The 16,199-nt window shown below is 42.7% G+C and overlaps 1 protein-coding gene across 2 annotated transcripts in view; it reads right to left on the bottom strand.

The window, feature by feature from the left end:
• The window catches only part of PSMD1 (proteasome 26S subunit, non-ATPase 1), a 96,955-nt gene extending 84,272 nt beyond the window's left edge, over positions 1-12,683 (bottom strand). The window contains exons 1-6 of one of the 2 annotated variants that reach the window (XM_008530052.2): positions 12,463-12,683; positions 7,953-7,996; positions 7,231-7,304; positions 6,865-7,034; positions 3,196-3,401; positions 542-685 (exon numbers count right to left, since the gene is read on the bottom strand). In XM_008530052.2, the coding sequence (XP_008528274.1) occupies positions 542-685; positions 3,196-3,401; positions 6,865-7,034; positions 7,231-7,304; positions 7,953-7,996; positions 12,463-12,577 (753 nt within the window). In that variant the 5' untranslated portion in view covers positions 12,578-12,683. Of the gene's footprint in view, positions 1-541; positions 686-3,195; positions 3,402-6,864; positions 7,035-7,230; positions 7,305-7,952; positions 7,997-12,226; positions 12,437-12,462 lie in introns of those variants that run through there. The other variant, XM_008530053.2, reaches the window with a different exon arrangement.
• Positions 12,684-16,199: the final 3,516 nt, after the last annotated feature.

Raw genomic sequence — 16,199 nt, 5'->3', positions numbered from 1 at the left:
TTTCTCCCCAAAGCCCGCCGGTACATAGTTGTATATTCTTCGTTGTGGGCCTTCTAGTTGTGGCACGTGGGACGCTGCCTCAGCGTGGCTTGATGAGCAGTGCCATGTCCGCGCCCAGGATTCGAACTAACAAAACACTAGGCCGCCTGCAGCAGAGCGCGCGAACTTGACCACTCGGCCACGGGGCCAGCCTCTGAAATTCTTTGAGAATGACATAACATAGGTACTGTTTTTATCTTTTCTTCTACCTTTTATTTTTTTTAACTTTCTTTGTTTCTGAAATTTCCTTAAACACAGATTATTTTAAAAATCAAAAAAGAATACATAGAAAGAATGCATTATAACAAAATAACTTTTTAGTTTTGTGAGATTCAGTTTATCAGTAAAAAGGAATATAAACTACACATCTTATCTTGACAGGGCTATTGTGAAGATCAATTGAGATACATGTATGAAACCATTATAGCAATGTAATGTAATATAATGCAACGTAGTGAGGCACAGCCCAGCACTGCAGTGTAAAGTAATGTAACGTAATTACCTGGCAAACATTGATGAAATCGGGTTTCTCCAAGTTCATGTAGATTTTAACTAGGACTCTTAGCACTTTATTCCGAAACTGTTTATTCTGCATTAAAGACATGCAGAGCTTGAGGCTATAAGCTAGCATTCCTGGGACATCATTCTGAAAGAGTTAATTTAAAAATACATCATTATCAGGTTACTGAAGTATTATGGTTATTTGGAAATTGAATGTCAAATTATTTTAACCTATGTTCTTTAATGATTCTAGGCAGCCAAAGACTTAAACACTTTAAACAATAAAAGCTTAAAACTTTTTAACCATTTTAGATGAACATCTTAAAAGAAAATTACGTATTTCCCTGTCTTCAAGAAAAAATGGATTGAAAAAATTTAATACATAGTGTTCATCAAGGATCATCACTATATGAGAACATAGTATACTATAATAAAGTGAGCTATTAATCATTATCAAAAGATATATACAACTGTTCATAGACTGAGTAGCTACGTTTTTCAATTGTGTCTGCTAAAGTCTTTCTGCCTCCAATCTTGCTACAAGACTCCCTCATGACTTACTACCTACACTCTCTGGCCAGGAACACAATGTGATAGAACTGTTCTGCAGCTCTGAGTGACTCAAGTTTGGAGTGCTGTCTACATCTGCCTGGTGCTCTCCTTGAGGAAATTTTGACTCCAGATTATATATGTTTACCTTGTGGTACTCCAAAGCATATCCAATATTTGAAATACAAACCTATAAAAATCCTTCAACATAAATAAGCATATTAAAGAGCTACAGGAATAATTTCAAAAAGGGAGTTGGGACCATCCATCAGTGCATAATGAAATGAACTTAAGGGAACTAGGTCTTTTTCCCTCTCCAAAGCGCCACTACATAGTTGTATATCCTAGTCGTAGGCCACTCTAGTTCCTCCATGTGGGATGCTGCCACAGCATGGCTTGATGAGTGGTGTGTGGGTCCACACCCAGGATCTGAACTGGCGAACCCTGGGCCGCGGAAGTGCAGCATGCGAACTTAACCACTCAGTCACAGGGCTGGCCCGTGGAACTAGTTTTTGTTTCTTTTTTTTCTTTTTGAGGAACATTAGCCCTGAGCTAACATCTGCTGCCAATCCTCCTCTTTTTGCTGAGGAAGTCTGGCCCTGAGCTAACATCCGTGCCCATCTTCCTCTACTTTATGTGTGGGATGCCTGCCACAGCATGGCTTGACAATTGGTGAGTAGGTCCACACCCGGGATCTGAACTGGCAAACCCTAGGCCGCAGAAACAGAACGTGCAAACTTAACCACTGCACCACCAGGCCGGCCCCTGGAACTAATATTTTTTTAAAAATAACATATAATTAAAAAACATGAGAGTTACAAATAGTAAAAGTAGGTATTGTTTCATAAAACTTAACTTATAACTATATGCATAATGTGCACTGGGATGCAAAGTAAGATGCATTTCTTACTCTATTCTTTTTTTTAAACATTTATCATCTCTTCACTTTATATATTTATTGCTTGACTGCCTGTTCCTCCAATGGATTATTCCATTTGGGTAGGAATTTTGTTGGTGCTGTTTGCCACTATACCTCCAATGCCTAGAACAGGGTCTGGCACATAGTAGGCACTCAAAAAATGTTTTTTGAGTGAATGAAAACAAGTATTTTAATTCTTTTCACATAAAGACAAGGAAAGGCTACAACTGCACAAAAACAAACCTGTAAAACAAGGGCCATTCTATCACATTGAGCAGTCCATTCACTCACTCATTTAACAAATCTTACCACTGCTACTAAACACTACGTTAGGTTTTGGGGATACAGTGGCAAACAAGGCACAAAGCACCTGTCCTTAGGGAGGTTATAATCTAATGGGAAAGACAGATGTTAACTATCTAATAATATGATTAACTAATTACTATAATGGTAAACACTACAAAACATAGGGGCTCTAAGAGATTAACGAAAGAATTGGATTGAGTCTTTGCAGGAGTGGTTGAGGAGGGTCTGGGTGGCAGGGATTGACAAAAGGATCTGTAACCAAGTGACAACTGAGCTGAACTCTGAATTTTGGACAGGAATAAAGCAGGTAAAGAAAAGAAAGGAAAGAACATCTTGAGCAGAGGCAGTAACTCTGGCAAGGGGGACAGGGCAGGTACATCTAAGAGCTGAGACGAGGTCAAAATGGCTGGAGTGCAGAGTGAGCCAGCTCACGGAGGACTGGCGGTGAGGGAGGCAAAGTGGGCGTGCAGATCAATGTCCATTTAACTCAGTCCTGCACCTTTCTGACCACCTTGGTAGGTGACTTAAAATTGTCATAATTACTGCAATACACCCCCAACCAGGAATCCAGTTTTTAGTTTTAGCCATGATAAATGCATTAAAATAGCAGCTTATCAATACAGTATTCTTAAAAAGGGCAGGGCAATTAATATAACTTCCCCATGCAAGACCTTAATGTGGTAAGATAAAAGCAGATATTCGATGAACACAAACACAGCCAAGCTTCATATATAAATATAAAAGTAAAACATCTGGCAAAGAGCACCTTATTATTTCTAAACTAGATTTTCTTTTCACTACCCATGAGATTCTCAGTTTTGATAACTTGCTTTGCTGATTCCCGTTCAATAACAATCTCTAAAATCACATCATCTACCTACCGACTCCAGTATAGTCTTCTCAAAGACATCCAGCCTTCGTGTCTCCAGAGCAATGCCGATAGCTTGCTTATACTTGTGATCATCTAGACATCGCTGGAACATTTTATTCACAATGCCTTCCAATCTCTGGTCAATTGGTTTTTTTTCTCCTTCGGGCAAATCTGCATTTTCCACACATTGTTTGGTGTAGTGATCAATGCATTTCGCTATGGAGAAAATAAAATAACTGATCACCTTGTAAGTTGAGCTAAACTACTAAAAAGGACAATGCCTACATTTATAATCATAAAAACTTATGGGATGACTATAAAGAAATAAGCAAATTTTAAAATGCTGGAAGTTATACATTCAAATTAATATTGTTTCCTTCATAATGGTTACACTGAAGGACTACACACAAATTCTAATAGACTGATATTATTCAAAACATTTCTATCTTGTTACTTTTTTTTTTTAAGGTATTCTTTTTGGTGAGGAAGACTGGCCCTGAGCCGACATCTGTTGTCAATCTTCCTCTCTTTCTTTTCCCTCCCCAAAGCCCCAGCTCATAGTTGTATATCCTAGTTGTAAGTCACTCTAGTTCTTCTACATGGGACACCGCTACAGCACAGCTTGATGAGTGGTGTGTAGGTCTGCACCCAGCATCTGAATTGGCAAACACCAGGCCACCAAAGTGGACTGCACGAACTTTACCACTCAACCATGGAGCCAGCACTCTCGTTACTTTATTTTGACCAAAATTATATTACTTAACTTGACTAAGTCGGCTACAAACAGCTGCTAACCGTTTCACTTTCAAGAAACAAACACTTGCCATTATTGAGGATATTTAAAAAGACCTGTTACAGCAATTATCACATAGCAATAAATTATTAGACTTCTTTACATTAACGAAACTATTAGCTCCTTGAGACTAGGGATGGTGTCTAAATCATCTTTGTAGAATAACAGTGAAATGACCTAAAATGTGCCACAGGTTCTAAAGGCAATTCCAATTATTTCCAAAAACCTTTCCAGCAATTGTAGCACATTAATTGAAATATTCATTGTCTCAATGTGAGGTGGGTGGAACCTATTCACACAGCCTCCCGGGGAGTTGAAAATTCATGCACAATTTGGGTTTCACATTTCACAATCATTTGGGTTAATGGGGAGGATGGGGCGACACACTGAAGGGTGCCAATAGTGCACCTGATGAGAAACACTTAAGTTTGTTTATAACTTCTACTACTTTGCAATCACACTTTCAATTTTTTAGGAACAACCAAAAAAGGGAATTTCCCTAATCCTTCTTCCACCTTCATAAGGATGATAAATAGCTACTCAAGTTGAAAGATAAATACCATACTTATCCTCTCTATAACTCATTGGCTTGTCACTCTCCCTTCTAAAGAGAAGAAAGGGTACAAGGACAAGATTAATTAGTTGCATACGATAGCTCTAGGAAACAGAAATGATTTGAACTAGCACATAGAATTGCTGACCCACTAGATGGCCCACGTTAAATGGGTCTATACTTTTAGGGAAGCAGAGGACTTCTACTAACTATAAGGTGAAATATACCACATTAAGGTCCATCCAAGTAAAACTATGCAGGTTCAGGTACAGTTAATAAGAATAAGGTGGCAGTCACAAAGTTGGGCTTAAACAAGTCTGGCTGCAGAAAATCTTCACCAGGCCCTAATATGAGCTTTTGAACCAAATGCAGTTAAGTGAGGAAACATCACCCCATCCCATTAAAGAGGAATCTCAGAATTCTAACATTTAGGGAGTTTTCCTTAGATTATAACTAAGAGAAAAAAATGTACCTCCCAGGTTTCAAATTCATGCTCTCACTTACCAGGTTTATGTCATAACTATATCCCAGAATCTAGCCTCATCCCCAGCTGGAGTCTTATTATAACTGGGAGAAGATTTACTGGTCTTGAATTTTCTAGATGTACTGTTCATGATATTCATTAAGATCCTAGGAAGCCTTCCCTAAATTCTATTTTGTGTATCCTCTTACAAATCTCACTGACATTTAAAAAAATCCCTACAAAACAGAAGGGTAAACCCCACCCCACTTCCACACAAAGAAAAGCATACAGAACTCATCTGTTGATCAACAACCACCTTCTACAAGCTACGATGATAAACACTGTTTAAAGACAGGGAAGGCATCTACCACCCCAAAGCTCTTCATAGACCATAGTCCTGTTTAAAAGCATGATTTGTAAAATAGTAGCACTGCAAGCACTTGGAGATCACTGTTGGAAAATATTATCAGCATTCATCAAAAAAATCCTTCAGGCAGACTTACAAGAGTAAATATTGTATGGTTCCATTTATACGAATTTCCAAAATAAATAAAATCAGTTTATGGTGGTGGGGAAAAAAAAATCCTCCAGATAAGAGAAAAGAGGTAAGAGCATTTAATCCCCTATTTCTAACTTAATGTAGGGAAGGTGATCTGGTTTCAAATGATACAATCTATTCTTTAAAACCACCTGTTCTTTCCATAGGATTCACAGATGAAAACTCCAATTCAATGCACCCCCAACAGCAGTAAAGTTACTTGCAACATTTTCACACCATCATAGCAAAAACTTGAAAAACATGAACACAGAATCCTACTTAGAACTTCAGGGACATTTGCAAGTACCCCTTTGGACCACCTAGTACAGCATTTCCCAATTTTTGAAAGAGAATACAAACTTTTTCCTTTTAAGGGTTCAGGTAAATAATGATCTCTTCTTAATTAGCAACTCAAAAAAAATATCTACACTATACACTCTTGACAAGAGGACACACCCTTGGGTTCTTCTGTACTATGATCTAAAGCTTGATACTCATAAAGACATGTCTGAAGGGTACGCAGTCCCTTCTTTCATCTACTAGATTAGGAGTTTGAAACATTTTTAAAGCTACAAAATCTTACATAGCTGGTTCAACTCACAAGATAATCAAAAGCCTTGCCTGTGTGCTACCCTTTCACTCCAAAAATAAAGTAAAACAAATGAGAAAACAATGGTTACTGGTAGAAACAGTATGGATTTTGACGTAAGTAAGCCTGAGTTTTAAATTGTGACCCTCCTATTTAATAGCCACATGTCTTTATCATTTTGAAACCCAAGTTTTCTCATTTGTAAAACAGGACTAGCCTCACAGGGCAGCTGTGGAATAAAACATGGTATAAAGAATGACTGGCACAGTGCCTAGCATAACAGAGATACTCAATAATGGTTTCCTACGTTAGCAACAACTCTATAAATTGCTATCATTTAATTTCTGTTATTCATAATCATCTGATTTAACTTGTTCATATTGCAGTATGCTCTAGACTAGAGATAATCATAATCACTGAGATAACTATCTTTGTGTTGATTAAGTTAGCTGTTTCTGAATAATTTCTTAGATTCATCCTTATAACGTTTTGTGAAATGAGTGTCTTCATTAATTATTACTGTTGTTGATGTTACTGTTCACTATGACAAAATATAATAAAGCACAGAATTGGAAGTCAGATCTAAAAACTCAGCCTGTATAAAGTTATTGTAGAAAGATTATGAACTTCCAATTAAAATGAAATTTGGTAACATCAAAAAGTAATTCAAAAAACAAATGCTACGTGGACTAGAGAAGAAAGAAGTCGACAAGATAAAGCCTTACCAGGTGGAAGATAATTACCTATAATAGTCTCCACATATTCAGAGTTATCATTGACATTGAAGAGGTCACCTGCTCCAAGTGCATAATTCAGAGACTCTTCAAAAGCCCCCAGGTGATAAAATACTTTAGATGCCACTAAGGCCGCAAACTGCCGACTCCGGAAACCTTCATCTTCATACAAAACTTCTCTGAAAGAAATTAAGAAGTACAGGCCTAGTTCAAACTGTGGTTTTCCTTAAAAATCCTAAATCTGAATATTCAAGTCACAATTTAGTAGCAGCAAACTTCCAAACTGATTTATAAGCCATAAGACCCACATCCACGGATTAATAACAAAAGTTGGTCTACCTTATTCCAGTTTATATAAATAAAGTGACTTCTTACATTTTATCTACAGACTCAGAAATTTCTGCCCAGAAGTCATTGACAACTGCATTCAATTTGTGTAGTGCAAATTCCTGTAAAAGATAAAACCAAAGTTCAATTTTGAGACAGACTTACCATTACAGTTCCTTTAACAAGTTTCCAACAAATCAAAGGTCAAATTCTCAGTCATGTTTATTAGAACTGTAAATCTATGAGAAATATAAAAATTTACCAACTGACTCATATTTTATCTTGGGTGTACACATTTCCCTCTGTTTTCAATCATAAAACATCAGATTAACCATATGATGTCATTCCTTATCATGAACAACATTTTTCTTCTTTGAATATACAAGATTGACTGCAGGTTGCTAGTCTGGATATAAATGAATTCAGGTGTCTAAAGCAACTTGAAGTATATTTCAAATTTTTTTCAATGGAAAATAATTTTAAAATATGTGACACAGAAGAAACAATTTTTTGTGCTTTCTGTTGATAAAGAAACTGGTGGAGGGGGTGTTCGGGTGCCACACTGAGGTTTATCTGTCTTAGCTTTGTTCAACTCTAGGAAAACCAAACGCTGTTGCCAAAATTCTGTCCTCTGGGGCTAGATTTCAATAACAGGCTATAGGCTGGGTAGGATGGCTATTTTAAATGATGCAAGATATACAGATATCACTAAATTCAAAGAGTTTCACAGTATTCATACTAAGCCCAGTTAATTTTTCTTCAATTCATACCTTAAGCTGTGGTTCTTCTTCATCCAGAAGAGAAATAATTCCAGCTATAAAACAAAAGGTGTATCATGATTATGAAATATATGCTAAGACAGAAACTAACACTTAGTCAAAAATATGTGATGGTTGGACAAAATAAGTATTTTCCGAGGGGTGACTTCATTAGAGGAATGATTATTTTTCTTTAAACTGTAAAGGTCTATATTCCAAAGTTTAAGAATTAACCACGTTATAAAACTCTCCTGACACCACATACATCACATTATTTGCCTAATTCAACGGTTTTCAAAGCCTGGTCCCTGGACCAATAGTATTAGCATTACCTGGGAACTTGTTAAAGATGCACATTCTTGGCCCCATCCCAGATCTACTGACTCAGAAATTGTGGAGATAGGGTCCAGTACGGGAGCCACAAGCTTTCCCTGTGATACTGATGCTCACCATAGTTTGAGAATCACTGGCCTACTTTACTGACCAAAATGGGAAACTTTCCCACACAATTTTAGAATAAAATTATTCACAACCAACAGTTAAACAGTATTTCAATTATTTCAAGATGCCTAAATTAAGGCACCTCCTTCATATCACAAGTAACCTAGAAGGCTTTGCTAAATGATGAGCAATCTTGTTCTGACTTCCATTACGCAAGCACAGTGTTCCCCGTATGACCTCAAGGTGTTAGTACTAATACTGGAGAGTAAAGGAAACAACTGTCCTCTCCAAAAGATGCACCTTGAAACACAGTCATTTGTCAAAGGGATTATTACAAAAAAGGAGAAATTACTGGCCTTAAACCATAAAGGAAACTATATCTGTCTCTCAGATAAATGTTTTCCATGTAGGTCTTAAATCTGTTCTGGAACACTGAGTTGAAAGTGTGATTTGATTAAAAAGTGTCAAGGCAACTTTACTTAGGAGATGTAGCTATTTCTAACTGATAAGTGTAGGTCTCCCAAATAGTTCAGCAGTCTTCAGCCAGCCACACAGTAAAGGATACAAAATTTAGCAAACAAAACTATGTCATGGTGCATACTACTATTCTAAAATCACAAAAGCAGATTAAAAAAACTTCTTGGTACTCTAGGTTGGCATGACAAGTTCAGAAGAGAGAGGCTGAATTGATAGCACAGAGAGAACACAAATTAAAGAAGGCAATCAATAAGGAGGGGAGGGATGTCATGAACTAGTGATGTGGAATAGCTGATAGACAAGAATGCTTTAAATGCAGAACAGATCATAAATCTCAGAACACTTCATCAAAATAAAAAGGCTACCCATTCCCTATCATGAATCAAAAGCGTTTGAACTGCTTTTACCAAAAGAAATGATGGATATTTATACTCTCTTGTGTGGTTTCACTTAGGAGTAAATTGTTACATGGTTGTCCTGGCTTAGAAATAAACCCTTTGTGCATGAAACACAACTAAACCAAATACTCTACACTCCATACATAAATATTTCCCATCTTAAAAACAAAACAGAACACTCCTTTGGTTAAGGAGGGTAGGGGACAGGGAATGGGGATGGTTTAAGGATAAAAAATCTCTTACGCCATAATAGGAAGTCAGCAGATATTATCTAAAATTGTTGAATCAAGTTTTAGCAATATTTGGATATTATTTATGAATATGGAGGTATGCTTCAGAAGAAACAGCTTACAAGCTGAAAATGGATGTCTCTGAGGATGAGGAAGGGAGGAAAAAAGAATAGGAAACTATTGTTTTAAAGCTTTCTAACATGGGGGCCGGCCCCATGGCCAAGTGGTTGAGTTCGTGCGCTCTGCTTCGGCAGCCCAGGGTTTTGCTGGTTCGGATCCTAGGCACGGACATGTCACCGCTTGTTAGGCCAAGTTGAGGCGGGGTCCCACATGCCACAACTGGAAGGACCCACAACTAAGATATACAACTAAATACTGAGGGGATTTGGGGAGAAAAAGCAGGAAAAAAAAAGATTTTAAAGGTTTCTAGCATAATTTAGGCACATAAAGGAAAATTATGTTAAAAAAAAACAAAAACCCACTCAATTTCACATCTCCCTACTGCAACTACCTCTCTCTCTCTCCACTCCCTTTCAAAGTCAAATCTCTTAATAAACTTAACAGTACACGATGACCTCTTATTCACCACTGTGTTCTTAGTACCTAGCAAGTGCCTGGTGAATAAATGAACGCAGAACCACCAGAACCATGACGCTAGCCTGTTTAGCACCTGGGACAGATCCTAAGCCAATGTGAGCCAAAGGACAGGAAATAAAGTGACAAAAGATTTGGAGCAGAAGCTGATAAGTAACCCAGTAAAAGGAACAAATTATAGCAACAAATACACACTCTACTATCACCACAAAGTCTCAGGATAGGACCTCAAAAATTATTACTCCTGCCACTCTCAATAGGTTTAAATTCTATTATATTCCCACCACATGCTTTTTCAGTCTCTACTTAAAATACTCTAGGGACCAACTTATTGATTTAATTGACAGATTTCTTCATTCAAGACATACTTTTGAACTTCTGCCATCTGCTTGGCAGTGTTCTAAGAATTATGGAAAAAAACAAGTTTCCCGCCCAAAATTCTACCAGAGACAAAGATAGCAATCAGGCAAATAAAGTAATTACAGCACCATAATGAAGGGAGAAAGAGAGGCAGCATGTTTAATAGAATGATCAGGAAGACTAACAGTTGAGCTGAGACTAAAGATTGACAAGCTAACAGAAAACTGGAGGAAAAGGAGTCTAGAAAGAGGGAATAACATGTGCAAGGGCCCTAGGCAGGAGAGAAATCTACATATTCAAGGAATCGAAAGAAGGCCAGTGTGATCAGGGTGTAGTGAGTGGGAAGAGAGGACAGAGCAGGGCAGGAAGGAGATCATGGTGCTCTTCCGTTAAGAGTCTGGATTTTATTCTAAACATAATGGAAAGCATTGGAGGATTTTAAGCAAAAGAATGACACTATGTGATTAACGTTTTAAAAAGAATACTCTGACTACAACAAGAATAGACTGTACGGAGATAATGGTGGAAAAATAGTCCTTAGGCTGTTACAATAACCCAGGCCAGAGTTGAACGTGGTTTGGGCTAAGCAGCAGCAGTGGTAACGAATGGATGTGAGACAGAATGAGGCCTATGCTTACAGGTGGCAAGAAAGTGCTTGTTTCATCTTTAAAGAGCTCTGACAGAAAAACCTCTTCCTTATATTGAACTAAAATTCATCTCCCAATCGTTTGTATCTCTTGGGTACAAAAGTCTAATTCAAAGTACAGGTGGACAGCTCTTCAAATCTCTGAAAATAACTATTACATTCCCCAGCATCTCCACAAATTCCAAGCAATCTTCGTGAAAACATGGTTTGGCGCTCTTTACAAGGACAAGTTACAGTCTTCTGATCACTAGCTTGTTTCCAACAAAACAGCAGTGGGACAAGTGAACAGCAAAACAGGCCGAGAAAAGGGTGTGTAAGCAGGCAAGAAAAAAAGCGGCAGGGCTGTGGACAGCTATATGCAAAGCAATCTGCGGGGAGGGGGGCTTAAAAATCTCCACTGGAAACTGGACTTCTAGAGCTCATCCCATTCCAAATGTCACTAGAGGAATCTACGTATACCATGGTTTAGCGCCTGAAACCTGCTCCACACACCCACGACTCCTGAAAAGTCATTTACTGAGCCCCCAGCCTCAAAACCAGCGGTTGATTCTCAGTACGATGCTGCCTTCAGGCATTATACCGTCTTCACCCGACACAAAAGTTCTCTGGATGCTTTAGCTGAATACCCGCGGAATAGACCCAGAAACGCCCCGCTCCAATCTAATGTCAGATCTCCCTCTAAGGAGGACGGAGCCGGGCCAGGTCCAGAAGCACTTATGGAGCAGTTAGGCGGCCTCACTGTCCGACTGCACAGGGGGACCATCCCATCCCGGCCACCTGCGGGGAAGGAGTGCGATCGAACAGCCCCACAGGGCCAACGCCGGGAGCCACAGAATTAAGGAAAGCCCTCGAGGTCGGAGAGGAGCCCAGGAAGCCCCTCGGTTCGGGCACGGGGGTGTGGCTGGGAGGGATGCCGGGCCGGCCGACCCTGCGCCATGGCCCCAAGCCGGAGGGAGTCGCGGACTCGCAAAGAGGAGAAGCCCGGCCGGGCTGCCAGCCCCCAGCCCAGGGGGCGGCCTCGGGCAGCGGGCGGCGCGCAGGCCGGCGCTCCGCCGGGTGGTGCTCAGTCACCGGCCCTGACTCAGCTAAAAGCCGGCGCGGCGGCTCCTCCCTCTCGGCGCCCGCGGCGGCCGAACTCACCGGCTGAGGTGATCATGGCTGCGCCCCGCACTCGCCCACCCGCTCGCTCGCCGCGCCGGCCGCCCCGCGGATCTGTCAGCACTGGGCCCGCTAGCTCCGCCGCGCCTCCTCGCTCCCCGGGTGCGCTGCTCAGTCAGTCGCCTCCTCAGGCCGCCGGCTCGCTTCTCTCCCAGGACCCCGCCCGCCCCGGGGCTGCCCGCCGCCCCGCCCGACGCCCGGCGCCAATTCTCCCCTACCTGGGTCTTCCGCGCCGCCCCAGCCCGCGCAGAAAGGGGCACGGAGAGCTCCATTGTTTTCTCTAACCCTCCTAGAGGTCAGCGCCTCCGCGGGGGAGGAGACACTCGTCCACATCCGGGATCAGGCTTTAGATTAGCCACCCCTCGAGAGAGGCCCCCACCGTCACCCGCCGTTGCGGAGAGAAAGAGTGTGGAGCGGAGGTGCAAGCGGTGCTTGCAGTGCCCCCTGCTGCTTGGGCTGTCTCCCTGCAGCGTCCCTCCTCCCAGCCCTGCCTTCGGGAAAGAGTAGGGCAAAGACCGTTTTCTTACAAAAGTGGTTTTCAGATATTTTAAATAGCAGAGCCCGTCTTCAAAACACACACACACACACCCTTACAGAAATGTTTTATCATAATGAGTCCCTAAATAATCACTGGTTTATAATAAAGTGGAACAATGAAGGCTTTTATTTACATTTGGAATAGTTAATACTGCACGTGGTTTAAAAATCAGAAGTATAAAAAGATATACAGGGGCCTGCCTGGTGGTGCAGTGGTTAAGTTCCCACATTCTGCTTCAGTGGCCCGGGGTTCGCTGGTTTGGATCCCTGGTGCAGACACGGCACCGCTTGTCAAGCCACGGTGTGGTAGGCGTCCCACATAGAAAGCAGAGGAAGATGGGCACGGATGTTAGCTCAGGGCCAGTCTTCCTCAGCAAAAAAAGGAGGATTGGCAGAGATGTTAGCTCAGGGCTAATCTTCCTCAAAAAAAAAAAAAATATATATATATATATTGAGCATGTACTCTACCTCTTCTCCCAACGAAAGTGCAGTGCCTTTGAGGGCTCTGGACAAACTGGTGGCTCCTAAAATGTACCCCTGCAGCCCTGCTCGCTCTCCTGAGCACTAGAGTCACACGCCTACCAGATGTCTCTGCTTGACGCTCCTTAAGCCAACGACCTCAAGGTTGCACACACTGTCCACCCCCACCCCAACTTGTGTCTCCTGCCTTGATCTCAGTGTGGTGAATGGCATCCATTAGCTACCGAAGCAGGGCCCTGGGGGCACCCTTGACTGCGCTCACCCAGTTTGCACCAGATCTGGTCTCCTCACTATCTCTCACACCAGCCCGGCTTCCCATCTCTCTCCATTACCCACTAGTCGTCTCCCCCTCTTCTTTCCTGGCTGCCACAGCCTCCAGCAGCCTCGACTTCCTGCTTACTGTCTCACAATTCTCCAGTCCATTCTTCACAGCCAGACAGAGCAACACCAAAAGCAAGGAAGACAGGCTCCTCCAAACTCCTCCAGGCCTTTCACTCAATCCTGCTTACCTTCCATCTTACATCCCACTTCCCTGCCCTGGTGTGCCATGCTCTGGCCCTGTGGACCTGCTGTGGTTCCCAGAGTGGCCATGCCCCCATGTACCTTGTCTCTGACCCTGGTACCTGCTCTTCTCTCTTCAAGGCCCTCTCGCCCTCACTGCTGGCTAACAAGACTTGTCTTGAGTCCCAGTCAAGCAGCACCTCCTCCAAGAAGCCTTCCTTGACTGCTCCACCATGTGTCCCCTTACAGCCTTGACCCCACACAGCTATAATCATGTCTCCCTACCCATGTCCCACTGGACAAGGAACTACTCAAGGGTATGGCTGCATCTTATTCATTTTTCTGTCCCCTGTAGTAACTCGCACAGTGTCGGAACAGAGCAGGCACTCAGTAAATGTTGGATAAATGGATGTACATAGGGTCAGTTAGTTATCGGCACAAGACTAGCACTCAGACCTATGTCTCTGAAACCCCTGCCCTCTCTAACACCCTCAGACGAATTCTATTTATTTTCAGAGAAGATTGTAGACATAGTAAAATCACAGAATTCTTACCCACTGCTTTGCTCATAAACAACTATCTGCCTCCAAATTTAGGAGTGACCCAAAACGTCTCAAAGCCCAAACGGGCTGCTGTGGGCTCACACAGGTATGGGCTGGGCCGGGACCCCGTCGGGGCGAGGGGAGGACCCTGGCAGCCAGCGCTTTCTTGGCCAGTGTGCCCAGTAACAGGATGCGGTTCTAAGCTTCTCCAGGAGCATCTCCCCGACCCGCGCGGCGCCCTCTAGTGGTCACAGTGCCCCACCACCACCCCCCGCCGCCCAACCTCCCAGCCTCCTGGCATTTAAGTCCTGGGTCTTAGGAGGGCTCGGTCCTCCTGTCAAGAATGGGGCTTGATTGCTTTTTGAGCTGCGGCGTGATGTCGCCCGAGTCCTGCTGTAGAGGGGGCGGGCCCGCCTGCCTGGCAGCGCTGCTCGCAAGGGGCGGTGCTCTAATCAAGGGCTTGGCAGAGAGGAGCGCTCAATAAACCTCAGCTCTTATGTCACAGGGACTGGCCACGTGGCTGGTGGTTGCTTCACGAACAGCACGCATGCCACATGCTTTTGGAGTAAAAGCATTTATTCGTGGGAGCAGAGATGTGAAACGCAGGCAGTGACATGGGCCTCCCGTGGGTGGGTACTAAGTTGGAGGGAAACACCTGGCCAGGGCTAGAATTGGCCTGCATGGACTGAGGCACCCGAGGACCCTGGAAGCCATAGGGGACACTGGGCTCTCTTCCCTCTAGGGGCGGTGTCCTGGAGGACAACTCCTATCTTGGGCGACCGGAAGGCTGCCCTGGAAGAGCTGATACTGGAAGCCACTGTTGTCCCCTGTGTGTGTGTGTGTGTGTGTGTGTGGAGGGGGGGCCCGTCTGGGATGACCACCCAGCTCCAGGGAAGTGGAGGAGGGGAGCCACAATGAACCCTCAAGACAGGTCTTGTGTGCGTTTCCAGTGTTCTAGATTCTCGCTGTCCCACCCGGTAGCCGCCAGCCACAGGGGCTGTTGAGCTCTTGAAATGCGGCTCATGCAAGCCAGGAACCGATTTTAAATTAAATTAAATTTTATTTCATTGAAATATAAAGACTGATACCCAATTCAGTTATTGAAAAACTTATAAGTATTTCTGGAGCAGTTTGAGGAAATGAATCTATTTTTTTCAACTATAAACTTGAAATTTAAATATAGATCAAATATTTTGGATAAAAATTTAAAATCTGAATTGGAATCTAAGTGTCAGATTCTCACAGGATTTCAAAGATGCAAAACGTCTCAATAAAATTTTTCTATAATTACTATTGAAATAATACTATCTGGGGACATATTGGGCTAAAAAAATACATTGTTAAAATTAATTTCACTTGTTTCTTTTTATCTCTTTCTAATGTAGCTACTAGAAAATCTAAAGCTACATTATGTGCCTGGTGTTATATTTCTCTTTGACAGCGCTGGTCTAGACCCACGCGAGGTCTTGTTCCCTCTCACCTCCCACTCAGGCCTGGCCCTTTGGCCTGCTTCACAGTCTTGCCTGTTCTTCAATGCTGGCCCATGCTGGGCCAGACGAGACGGGAGGCAGAGGCTGAAGGTGAGACCCACTTCTGTAGGAGTGGCTGCCCTGGCAGCCCCGAGTTCTGGAATGAGCAATATACCTGGGACAGTAGGTGGTCAGCGGGAGGGTAGCCTGTGGTTGGGGTAGCCTGTGCTCTGAGGCAACACACTGCTCTGAGAAGACCTCGTTAGCCAGTGAGGGAGAGAAGAAACTCAGGGGACAAGACAAAGACCCAATTTCTGCAGCCAGGATTCAAAATGAGGGCTAGGTCTCAAGGACCAAACTAAGTGCCTAATTCCTCCAAGTAAGTGCAGAGCAGGATAGCAACAAGCTGGACTTAAGACTTGAAAT

Source organism: Equus przewalskii, chromosome 5 (assembly GCF_037783145.1).
Source record: "Equus przewalskii isolate Varuska chromosome 5, EquPr2, whole genome shotgun sequence".
NCBI lineage: Eukaryota > Metazoa > Chordata > Mammalia > Perissodactyla > Equidae > Equus > Equus przewalskii.
The sequence above is the reverse complement of the archived record's forward strand: the minus strand, read 5'-3'. Positions and strand labels throughout refer to the sequence as shown.